This window comes from Microcebus murinus, chromosome 16, assembly GCF_040939455.1.
Source record: "Microcebus murinus isolate Inina chromosome 16, M.murinus_Inina_mat1.0, whole genome shotgun sequence".
NCBI lineage: Eukaryota > Metazoa > Chordata > Mammalia > Primates > Cheirogaleidae > Microcebus > Microcebus murinus.
Window position 1 is genome coordinate 71,758,753 of NC_134119.1, and position 12,305 is coordinate 71,771,057.

The window sequence follows — 12,305 nt, forward strand, 5'->3', positions numbered from 1 at the left end:
TCATTTGAAAGCAAATCTCAGACCCTATACCATTTCACCTACTATATGTAATTCCAAAAGATAAGGACTGTTTTCTCACATAACCATAATCCCATTATTAAAACTATAAAAATGTTTACCTCCTTTATATCATTGAATAGTCAGTATTCCAATTTGTAATTCTTTTTTAACAGTTTGATCCTTTAAAAAAATCAGGATATAACAAAAGTCCATACTTTGTCATTGATTATCCTTTTTTTAGTAACAACTTGAGATATCGTCACATACCATACAATTCATCCATTTAAATTGTACAATTCAAAGGTTTTTAGTATATTCATAAAATTGTGCAACACTCACCAAAGTTAATTTTAGAACTTCATCATCCACAAAAGAAGTGCTAACCCCCTAAGCCATTACCCATCAACCCACAATCACCCTCTTCCCCAGCCCTAGGCAACTACTAATATATGTTATATCTCTGTGGATTTGCCTATTCTGGATATTTCATGTAAGTGGAATCTTACAGCATCTGGTCTTTTGTGCCTGGCTTCTTTCCCTCAACATTATGTTTCCAAGGTTCATCCGTGTTGTACCATGTGTCAGTACTTCATTCCTTTATAGTGTCCAATAACATTCCATTGTGTGCATATGCCACATTTTGTTCATCCATTTATCACTTGTCAGGTATTTGGGTTGTTCTCACTTTGGGCCATCATAGATAGTGCTGCTCAGCGAGGACTGGCTCGTGCAGATAGGCCTTGGGGGAGACGCCTGCTCTGGAGCTCCTTGCTCTGTCCTTCCCGCTGAGCCCAGCGTCCTCGCCTCAGCCAGTCTGGGGCATTTCGCTCTGGCTTCAGCAGGATGATATAGCACTTGGGCATAAAGATGCCACCCAGCAGCCCTGCAGTGGAGGCCAGGATAGAGAAGATCTCCAAAGCCACAGTGGTCTTGCCCCGGACACTGTAGTACAGACACAGGAAGGTTGTCCAGACGCTGCAGAAAAACAGCATGCTGAAGGTAAAGTACTTAGTCTCATTGAAGGCATCGGGCAGACCCCTGGCCAGGAAGGCCACAGAGAAGGTGACGGCGGCAAGGAGGCTCAGGTAGCCCAGCACGAAGTAGAAAGCGACGCCAGAGCTCTCCTGGCACTGGATAACAATGTGGCTGGGCTCTGAGGCTGTGTCCCTTTCTGGAAATGATGGGGAGGTGCCCAGCGAGACCCCACAGAGAACAACCTGCACCAAGGAGGCAACAAAGACTACCGAGGTAGAGGCACCAGGTCGCAGGCACACCTGAATCCTGTCCCCTGGCCTGGTGACCCTGAAGGCCAGGACCACAGTGAGGGTCTTGGCCAGGATGCAGGAGACAGCCACAGTGAACACAATGGCAAAGGTGATCCGGCGGAGGAGGCAAGTGGCGGCGGTGGGACGGCCAAGGTAGAGCAAGGCGGAGAGGGCACAGAGGGCCAGGGAGGTGAGGAGCATGTAGCTGAGAGCTCTGTTGTTGGCCCTGATCACAGGCGTGTCCCTGTGCTTCAGAAACACCCCAAGGACCAGCAGCACCAGCCCAGCCAGCGTGAGTGCTGCCAAGGCCAGCGTGAGGCCCAGGGGCTCGTCAAAGGCCAGGAAGCTCTCTGTCCTGGGCAGGCAGCGGTCTCTGGTGTGGCTTGAGTGCTGCTCCTCCGGGCACAGGAGACATTGCTTCGTGTCTGTGGGAGACACACAGAGCCCGTGTCTGCACCGCTGTGTAATGACACCAGCCATGCAGAGGGAGGCTCCACATGCACCGAACAGAGTGTTTCACATCTGTTAATGTGGATTTTTTCTTTTTTTGAGACAGAGTCTCATTCTGTTGCCCGGGCTGGAGTGAGTGCTGGGGTGTCAGCCTAGCTCACAGCAACCTCAGACTCCTGGGCTCAAGCAATCCTCCTGCCTCAGCCTCCCGAGTAGCTGGGACTACAGGCATGCACCACCATGCCCGGCTAATTTTTCTATATATTTTTAGTTGGCCAATTAATTTCTTTCTATTTATAGTAGAGACGAGTCTCGCTCTTGCTCAGGCTGGTTTTGAACTCCTGACCTTGAACTTCACAAGAGTGCTAGGATTACAGGCGTGAGCCACCGCGCCCGGCCTACATCTGTTAATGTGTTGATGGGTTATTCTGAAGTGCTAGTGCTAGAATGGGCCACATTAGAGCCTGAGGCACAAGGTAAAATGCACACCCTATATGCATGTTTGTATTGGGGCCTTTTAATGGTTAATTTTGTCCAAATGGTAGCAGTAACTAGTCTTACTAGCAATTGTTATGGGCTGAGTTGTGTTGATGTCCTAACCGCCAGTACCTCTCACAATGTGACTTTCTTTGGAGATAGATAAATTGGATATGAGGGCATTAAGGTTAAATGAGACCAGGTGCGGTGGCCCTTGCCTGTAATCCTAGCACTCTGGGAGGCTGAAGCGGGCGGATTGCTCGAGGTCAGGGGTTTGAAACCAGCCTGAGCAAGAGCGAGACCCGTCTCTACTATAAAATAGAAAGAAATTAATTGGCCAACTAATATATATAGAAAAAATTATCCAAGCATTGTGGTGCGTGCCTGTAGTCCCAGCTACTCAGGAGGCTGAGGCAGGAGGATCTTTTGAGCCTAGGAGTTTGAGGTTGCTGTGAGCTAGGCTGACGCCACAGCACTCACTCTGGCCTGGGCAACAAAGCGAGACTCTGTCTCAAAAAAGAAAGATTAAATGAGGTGTTTAGGGTGGGCCCTAATTCAATATGACTGGTGTCTTTATAAGAAGAGGAGGTGAGGCCACAGGTACACACAGAAGGAAGACATGGAGAAAGAGCAAGCAGGCAGCCGGCTGCAAGCCAAGGAAAGAGGCTCTGAAGAAACCAACCCTGCCAATACCTTGATCCTAGACTTCCAGTCTGCAGAACTGTGAGAAAATAAACGTCTGTGCTTTAAGCCACCCAGGCTGTGGTATTTTGTGATGGCAGCCCACACAAACCAATGCAGAAAGTCTCACCGACTCTGCCACCCATCCTTTGGGAATTGTTTAAAATTACTGCTCTGAGCCACAGTGAGAAAGCTCCTTAAAAGTGGGAAAGGGGCCGGGCGTGGTGGCTCACGCCTGTAACCTAGCACTCTGGGAGGCCGATGTGGGAGGGTCCCTCAAGGTCAGGAGTTCGAAACTAGTCTGAGCAAGAGTGAGACCCCGTCTCTACTAAAAATAGAAAGAAATTATCTGGACAACTAAAAATATATAAAAAAAATTAGCCGGGCATGGTGGCGCATGCCTGTAGTCCCAGCTACTCGGGAGGCTGAGGCAGGAGGATCGCTTGAGCCCAGGAGTTGGAGGTTGCTGTGAGCGAGGCTGACGCCACGGCACTCTAGACTGGGCAACAGAGGGAGACTCTGTCTCAAAATAAAAAAGGAGGGAGGAAGGAAGGAAGAAGGTGAAAGCAAAGAAACGTGGCAGAAAAAGAGGCAGGAGAAATATGAAGCACGAGAGATGGGACCCACCGCTGCTGGGCTTGAGGATGGAGGGAGCCCATGAGGCAAGGAATTTGGGCGGCTTCTAGAAGCTGAGAATGACCTCTGGTGACAGCCCTCGTAGAAATGGGGTCCTTAGTCCTACAACCGCAGGAGCTGAATCCTGCCACCAGCTGCGTGGCTTGGAAGCAGACTCTTCCCAGAGCCTCCGGTAAGGGCCGCAGTCTTTCCAGCATCTGAGCTTTAGCCTCGGGGGCCCCAAGCAGTGCACCCAACTGAAGCACGCTGCACCCACACTTTTAAGCTGTAGAGATTGTGAGATAATAAACGTGTGTTGTTTTAAGCCAATAAACAGTGGTAATTTGTTACAGCAGCAACAGGAAACTAATACAGGGGGCAGCTGGGCCTTGTGCACACCTGTAGTGGGACTGTGAACCGGGCAACCACCAGCATCTGTTCAAGCTGCGTGTACGCCTACCTGTGGCCCACCAATGCCATACCCAACAGAAATGTGTCCATGTGTCCCCAAAAGACACACCAGCTCTGCTCGTGACAACCCCTGATCAGGAAACGTCTCAAACCCCCCTCCCTGTGGGAATGGATGAAGCAGCCATGGCCTGCGCACACATGGGATCTTGCCGAGGAGGACAGCAAGAGAAGCCACAGTTACGCACAGCCACTGCTGCAAATCCCACAAACATAATGTGGAGGGAAAAGTGAAAAACAGAAGGATGCTCACCATGTGATTCCACTTATAGGAGGTTAAAAAACAAGCAAAACTCGGTTGGGCGGTGGCTCGCGCCTGTAATCCTAGCACTCTGGGAGGCTGAGGTGGGCGGATTGCTCGAGGTCAGGACTTCAAAATCAGCCTGAGCAAGAGCAAGACCCCGTCTCTAATAAACATAGAAAGAAATTAATTGGCCAACTAATATATATAGAAAAAATTAGCCTTGCATGGTGGTGCATGCCTGTAGTCCCAGCTACTTGGGAGGCTGAGGCGGGAGGATTGCTTGAGCCCAGGAGTCTGAGGTTGCTGTGAGCTAGGCTGACGCCACGGCACTCACTCTAGCCTGGGCAACAAAGCGAGACTCTGTCTCAAAAACATAAAAATAAAAAAAAACAAGCAAAACTCACTGAAGCCAACAGAAGCCAGGATGGTGCCTACGAGGGCAGGGAAATGACCAGGAGGGGCACAAGGGCCTTCTGGGGCAGGTCATTCTGTTTCTCGATGAGGGGACCAGGGCCACTGAGTTTTTTAGGGGAGGATTCATCAGGCTGCACACTTATGACCCATGCATTTATCTGTGTAGTTCAATAAAACATTTACCTAAAATCACTTGTAACAGTGGCTTCCTAGCTAGCATTCCCATGTCCAAAGTCCACAGAAGGCTGGAGATTGTGCCACAAGTCAACTGGATTGGGAATTTGAGAGGCTGTGAGTGCTTTGATGGCCCCTCAGGATTCAGCCTCCACAAGCCCTCACCTATGTGGTCTGCAAACTGTCCCTCCGGGCAGCGGCTGCACTCGAAACAGCAATGTGGGAACCCCGGTCGGGGGATCTGGCTGAACCCTGGAGCACAACTCCTGCTGCAGACAGAGCTGGGGACCTGGGGACAGACGAGCAGGGGTGTGGTCAGTGACTGGCCCCAGGGCACAGGGCATATGTCCTGTCCTGCACCAGCCCAGAGGAGCAATCCAGTGTCCTTCCCACCCAAAGGATGAGGCTGCTTTCAGGGGAAAAATCATTGCAGTTACATAGAGCAGGCAGACTGGAGAAGCTCCCGTAAATGTAGCAAATGAGTAAATCCTTGGGAGCGGCTCCACCTGGGTCACCTGGCTGACCGTGGGAACACTTAGGCTCAGTGTGAAATGGCACCATTCCAGTCTCTCTGAGACACCTGCATCAAGAATCGCAAGTGGGCCAGGCAGGGTGGCTCACGCCTGTAACCCTAGCACTCTGGGAGGCCGAGGCGGGAGGATCGCTCAAGGTCAGGAGTTCAAAACCAGCCTGAGCAAGAGCGAGACCCATTTCCACTATGAATAGAAAGAAAATTAATTGGCCAATTAATATATAGAAAAAATTACCAGGCATGGTGGCACATGCCTGTAGTCCCAGCTACTCAGGAGGCTGAGGCAGAAGGATCGCTTGAGCCCAAGAGTTTGAGGTTGCTGTGAGCTAGGCTGACACCATGGCATTCTAGCCTGGGCAACAGAATGAGACTGTCTCCAAGAAAAAGGAGAAAAGAATTCCGGGTGCTAACCGCCCCAGCACATACACACACAACTTTGCATTGTACCACCAGTGGCCCTGCCATCTACCGTGTTTCCCCGAAAATAAGACCTACCCATAAAATAAGCCCCAGCAGGACGTCTGAGCATGCGCAATAGAAGCCCCACCCTGAAAATCAGCCCTAGTGACGGGCGTGGCCACGCGGCGCGTCTGCACAGCCCATGCGTGCCGGCGCGGAGCAGGAAAGGCAACGAGCAGCCCTTCTCATCCGCCCCGGGACAGCTCTGTGGCTCCACGGGAGAGATCGGGGCCGGTGGGTCTAGAGGAAATAGAGTCGCAAGACATTCAGGATGGGATTCGGGGTTTGGAGAGTGAGGATGATGTTCCAAAAGAAGATGACTTGACTTTATATTTGAATAAATGTAGGTTGTTGTACCGTACTTAAAAAAAATAACACATCCCCTGAAAATAAGCCCTAGGGTGTCTTCTTGAGGAAAAATAAATATAAGACCCTGGCTTATCTTCGGGGAAACACGGTAAGAAGGACCTGACAAGGGTGGTTCTGCCTTCCTCAGCTTCCCTGCCACCTCCAGGCAAGAGTCAGAGGGAGGAAGGGGTGAGAAGGGCTTGGAGGGAAGTGTGGAATGCTGGGTTTCTCCCACCCTCAGAAGGGAAGAGAAGTCCCTTCCCAGTTAAAGCCAATTGGAAGGGACTTCAAGAGAATCCTCTGGACATTTAGCCTGTGTCCCCTAGGTTTGCAGGATGCAGAGCGGGAACCTGATTCTCACTTGGAACACCTGAAGGCAGACACTGCGGGCGGCCCAAGCACAAGGCAGGCAAGGTTGCAGTGCAAGTGGCCACGGGTCCACTAATGGTGGCCAGAGGGACGGGTGTGTCTACAGGCTGGAGTGGACACCTAGACTCACCTGTCCCAAGAAAGCAACTGCATTTGTTAATAAATAAAAGGAGAACACTCATTCTGCCTACCTCCACGGGAATGTTTGGTGAAGAGTATTGCCATCTTTCCAGGTAAACTATCTGCCTTTCTACTCAGCAGATCCTTAAATACAGACATGATGAAAAATACAAGAAGCTCCTGGTGCAAACTCTAATTTAACTTCTTTAGCTCTAATATTTTCATTTTTTTAAAAAAATTTTTTTGAGGTAGATTCTCACTCTGTTGCCCAGGCTAGAGTGCCGTGTCGTCAGCCAACCTCAAACTCCTGGGCTCAAGCGATCCTCCTGCCTCAGCCTCCCAAGTAGCTGGGACAACAGGCATGCGCCACCATGCCTGGCTAATTTTTTCTATATATATTTTTAGTTGGCCAATTAATTTCTTTCTATTTTTAGTAAAGATGGGGGTCTTACTCTTGCTCAGGCTGGTTTCAAACTCCTGACCTTGAGCCATCTGCCCTCCTCCGCCTCCCAGAGTGCTAGGATTACATGCATGAGCCACCGCACCAGGCCTAATATTTTCATTTTTAGTGGAGAGTAAATGCTTTCTCCCCTCAGAGAAGGGTCTATGATGGCTAAACAGCATCTGAGTTTTGACTCGCTCCATCTGGAGCCAGATCCACTCCACACATCCAATAAGGACGGGGACCACTGGCCTCTGTGTTTCCCCCTGACCCTAATACACTAGGACTAGGGTCATTCGTGCACCCAGGGAACTCACCTGGAGCTCCTCCTTGGTCAAGTGGATTGTCATTCTGTCTCCCAGTGAGGTTCTGGGGTTGATCGTGCCTATGTGGACGAGGTGGAAAGCGCCCTCCGCAGTCTTCTGCCCACGTAGAATATCAAATTCTGTGACTAAATCTCCGTTGGCATCAAAAACGATCTCTGTCCCATCAGGGGTCTTGAAATGCACCTTCCTGAGGGGTGGAAGAAGCTGGGGATAGAAAGGTGACATGATAGGTTGGCAGGGGCCAGTCTCTGGGGTCTGGCCAAGATGCCTCAGGCCATTAGGCATAAGAGGAACAGGGCCCATGACATCTGCAGGGGCTCATAAAAATGTTCTGATTTTAACTTCTTGTAAAATCAGAGGAAAATAATAAAGTAATAATGAATATACAGTCATTAATCCAGCCCAGATTATATTCATGTTTATACCAAGGCGGAAGTTGAATTTTTCATGTTTTTCAATGGAGGAAGGAACAGTGCAGCCCTGGCTCTGGGGACGTACCGTGTTTCCCTGAAAGTAGGACCTGCCCATAAAATAAGCCCTAGCAGGATTGCTAAGCATTTGCACCATAGAAGCCCCAACCCAAAAATAAGCCCTAGTGACGGGCGTGGCCACGCGGTGCGTCTGCACAGCCCATGCGTGTCGTCTCGGAGCGGGAAAGACGCTGAGCAGCCCTTCTCATCCGCCCCGTGACAGCTCTGTGGCTCCACGTGAGAGATGGGGGCCAAGGGTTTTAAAGGAAATAGAGTGGCAAGAAATTCAGGATGGAATTCGGGATTTGGAGAGTTATGATAATGTTCCAGAAGAAGATGACTTAACTATATTTGAATAAATGTAGATTGTTGTACTGTACTTAAAGAAAATAACACATCCCCTGAAAATAAGCCCTCGGGTGTCTTCTTGAGGAAAAATGAATATAAGACCCTGGCTTATTTTCGGGGAAACACGGTGCGAGAATACATTTCAGTGCTTACCACCCGCCAGGCTGTTCTCGGTGCTCTATCTATATTAGCTCACAACCTTCCAAGAGGTAGAGCTAACATATGCTCTGTTTCGCAAATGCAGTAACTGGGCCCCAGAGATGCAGGCATGACAATTTCTGCCTTGATTGTTTGCTGGTCACCAGCAACTGCAGGAATGGGTTAGCCTCACCCAGGATGCCAGTGGGTCTATGTGGGTTACCTCCTATCTGCAAGGGATTTTTGGTGTGCAAAGGGCTTTTGCACCATCACTGGACTTAAGGCTCCCAACAACCCTGTGACTGGACTTTTCTTTCTCCTGTTTTGAGATGAGCTCATTGAGATTCAAGAGGTAGAGTTGCCAGATCAAATACAGGAGGCCCAGTTGAATCTCACTTTCAGGTAAAAGGACGACTCCTTTTAGTACAAGTATATCTCATATAGTATTTGGTATATACTCATATGAAAAATTGTTTGCTGTTTATCTGAAATTCAAATTTAACTAGGCACCGTGTGTTTGTGAATGGAGCGACACCACATGGACGGGCCTCATCTGAAGTCAGCCGGCGAGGGCGGACTTCGGCCCCTGCGTCCAGTGCTCTCACTGAGGGCTCAGGGCTACGAGCATAAGGCCTCCTCCCTGAGGAGCACTGTCTCAGTTCTACCTCCATAGCTCAGGCCGAGAAATGCCTGGCCCTCGGACCTTCCTCGAATTGTCTGCTGCACACGTTTCTCACCTGCCATGGCTGGAAGTGCCAAGCGTCCGCACACACCTCGTCCTCGCTTTCACAGGCCACCAGACCCTGCAGGGCGTGGGCGATGCTGTAAACTGCCGAGTATGTGGTGTCGAATTCAGCCACTTCCTGGAAAGGATGCTGCTGGCCCAGCAGACTCTCATTCCCGGAGCAGAATCGGACTCCTGCCACCGGCACCGAGCCGTTCCCTGCTGGCCCCTGGCTCCCCCGGGGCCATGTGCATCTGAAGGTGACCTCCCAGAACCTCCTCAGGATCATGTCTTCCGGGGTCCTGGTGGGGTGTGGGTGAGAGAGGAACTCAGGGAGCCCAGGGGCCAGGCTGGCGTGCTGCCGGAGGCTGAAGGAGCCCTGCAGGGCGTGGGGGGCGCCTGGCGCGGTCAGGACAGACGCTCTGTGCAGAGTCTCTCGGCTCACCCAGACCCGGCCCGCGGTGCCACGGCCCAGCAGCTGCAAGATGAGCCGGAAATTCCAGTTGCTCAAGAAGACCAGAACGACGGTGGCGGTGCAGGTCTCCATCCTGTGGGCAACGGCGCTGATCTTCTCCAGGGACTGTAGGGAGGGGACGTGGAGGCGGAACTCGATGCAGACTCCGGCCTGGCCCAGCTCCCGGGTCACCAGAGAGCTGCTCTGCTGCCCAAAGTCATCGTCCTGTGCCAACACGCCCACCCAGGACCATCGGAAGTGGAGCACCAGCTGGGCCAGCGTGCGCGAGGACATGAGGTCACTGGCCGGGGTCCGAAGGAAGGACGGGAACTGGGTCTTGTCGCTGAGGCTGGCCAGGGTGGACGAGTGGCTGACCTGCGAGGGAAGGGGCCGGGGCAGTAGCAGAGGGCGAGCGCCGGGGACTCGGGCACGGCTGACGGTCGGGGTGGAGTGGGGCAACGTGGGCAGAGCGAGAACACGGCGAGGGGACCTGGAAGGGCTTCCCAGCTTTGCTACTGAAAGCCCCACATCCCATGAACACCCCCAGCGGGCACTGGGGGATCAGAGCCCGGGCGCGCCCGCCTGTCAGAAGCTAGCGGCTGTTGGATTGCCCAGCCGGTGCGGGGGACCTTGCTGGTTTGGGGGGCCTTGCCGTTGTGGGGCCTGGCTGGGGCTCTGCTCGGAGGCCGGGCTGGGACCCCAGGGCTTGCACCCCTCACAGCCTTCCAGCTGGTGATGATTAGCGTCAGTGCTCTTGGGTAGCAAAGGCCCTAGTGCACCGTAGAACCATCTAGGTTACATTTTCAAAAATTTAGATGATTGGACGAGCTTCCTCCGCCCCTGTTCCCTCATTTACTAGTTGGACAGACTGTGTCCCCGAGGGTCCATGCCTCATTGTGGCAGAGTCTGCATGAGGGTCTCTGGAAACAATGCCCCTGTGCCCCTGGGTAAGCCCCTGGGTAAGCCCAGACACACCCTTTGTGGCTCCTTCAATGCAGCCCACGGACAGTTGAACTTGACCTTCATTCCTCTCCGTGTCCCTCCTCTTGGCCCACCTCATGCATGTCCCACATCTCCGTCTCCCCAGGCGCTGTTCTGAGTCTAGCTCTGTCTTGCACGGAGCTGAGCGGTGTTCTCCCCTGGTGCTGGCAATGATCGGGAACCTGCTCCTGTGGTCTGGCCATTTAGTGACCACCTTTGTGGCCTGAGAGGTGACAGGGAATCTGGTCGGTCAGTGTTGGCCTGTTTGTCGATTTTGTCAGTAGAGAGACCACTCCACGTGCCCCAGAAGAGAGAAGAATTCTGTGAAGCTGGGGCCAGCAGGGTTTCGTGTGTGTGTGTGTGTGTGTGTGTGTGTGTGTGTGTGTGTGTGTGTGTGTTTGCTTTCGGGCCTGGGCTCTGTCTGTAGGTGTCTGTGGTGGATCAAGGTTTTTCGTGCCCCTTGTGTGAGTGCAGAACACGCTCCTCCCACCAGAGGGCAGTAAAGACCCGAGTCACCTGCAGGCAACACTGTCCCAGCTTGTGCGCCTCTGGCCTGACTGGATCTCATCAGGCTGCCAGATTTTAGAAATAAAAATACAGGATCCTCAGTTAAATTTGAATTTAGCATCAACAACAAATAACATTTTGGTATAAGTATGTCCCATGCAATATTTGGAACAAAAATTATTCATTGTTTATCTGAAATCCAAATTTAACTGGGGGTCTTGTATTTTACCTAGTAACCCTACACATATAGGAAAACAAGAGTTTTTCTTGAGTTATGGTCCAGAAGTAGAGTTTCTTAATCCTTTAAATGTGTTTAAATTTGCCGGGCGCAGTGGCTCACGCCTGTAATCCTAGCACTCTGAGAGGCCGAGGCGGGTGGATCATTTGAGCTCAGGAGTTCAAGACCAGCCTGAGCAAGAGCGAGACCCCATCTCTACTAAAAATAGAAATTAATAGGCCAACAACAATATATATATATATATATATATATATATACAATATATATATATATATTAGCCGGGCATGGTGGTGCATGCCTGTAGTCCTAGCTACTCGGGAGGCTGAGGCAGGAGGATCACTTGAGCCCAGGAGATTGAGGTTGCTCTGAGCGGGCAACAAAGCAAAACTCTGTCTCAAAACAAAACAAAACAAAGCAAAACAAAACAAAACAAAAACATTACCTATCACTACTGTCCTCATTTTTTGTGACAGGAAAAGGCTGTGGATGACTCACCTGGGGAAATTTGTAGAGCCCCAGAAGCCTGGCAATGGGGATGGACACCATGGAGCGCATGTCTCCCACCAGGGCAGCCCGGGGAGGGTTGGGCCCCCACGTGTAGTTGGGGATGGGCTCCTCGCACCCTGAGAGAAAGCCCATGGTCTTGTGGAGGGCTTCGTGCACTGAGTCCCCCGAGTTCTGGATGGAGAAGCCCAGAGTGAGGTTCGGAAGCAGGTGGCTGTCTCTGTTGATCTCCTCAACGGCAAGGGCAAAGCCCTGGGCCACCTGGAATCCCCACATGGAGACGCTGAGGGAGAGAGAAGCATGTGGATTGTCGCTGAGGTGCAGACGTGGCCATGACCAGGGGGAGCCCACACACTTGAGGGGGTGGCCACGTCCAGCCCCACGAGCACTGTGCACAACGTGCTAGGTGCAGCATCAATCAGAACGGGCAAAGGGTGGGAGGGCGGGGAGGTGCTGGCCCAAGGGCACCAAGGTTCCATAAGACAGGAGGAATACATTTCAAGATCTATTGCACAGCATGGTGAGCATAGTTAAAAATAATGTCTATTTCAAAATCT

The 12,305-nt window shown here is 51.6% G+C and overlaps 1 protein-coding gene across 1 annotated transcript; it reads right to left on the bottom strand.

Annotated features, from left to right (window-relative positions):
* Positions 1 to 710: 710 nt before the first annotated feature.
* On the bottom strand, positions 711 to 12,024 carry LOC105867747 (extracellular calcium-sensing receptor). Its single transcript, NM_001309953.1, is given in 5 exon segments — positions 711 to 1,690; positions 4,954 to 5,077; positions 7,376 to 7,588; positions 9,078 to 9,893; positions 11,740 to 12,024. Coding segments are annotated over 5 exon segments (2,418 nt in total).
* Between the last annotated feature and the right edge of the window lie 281 nt (positions 12,025 to 12,305).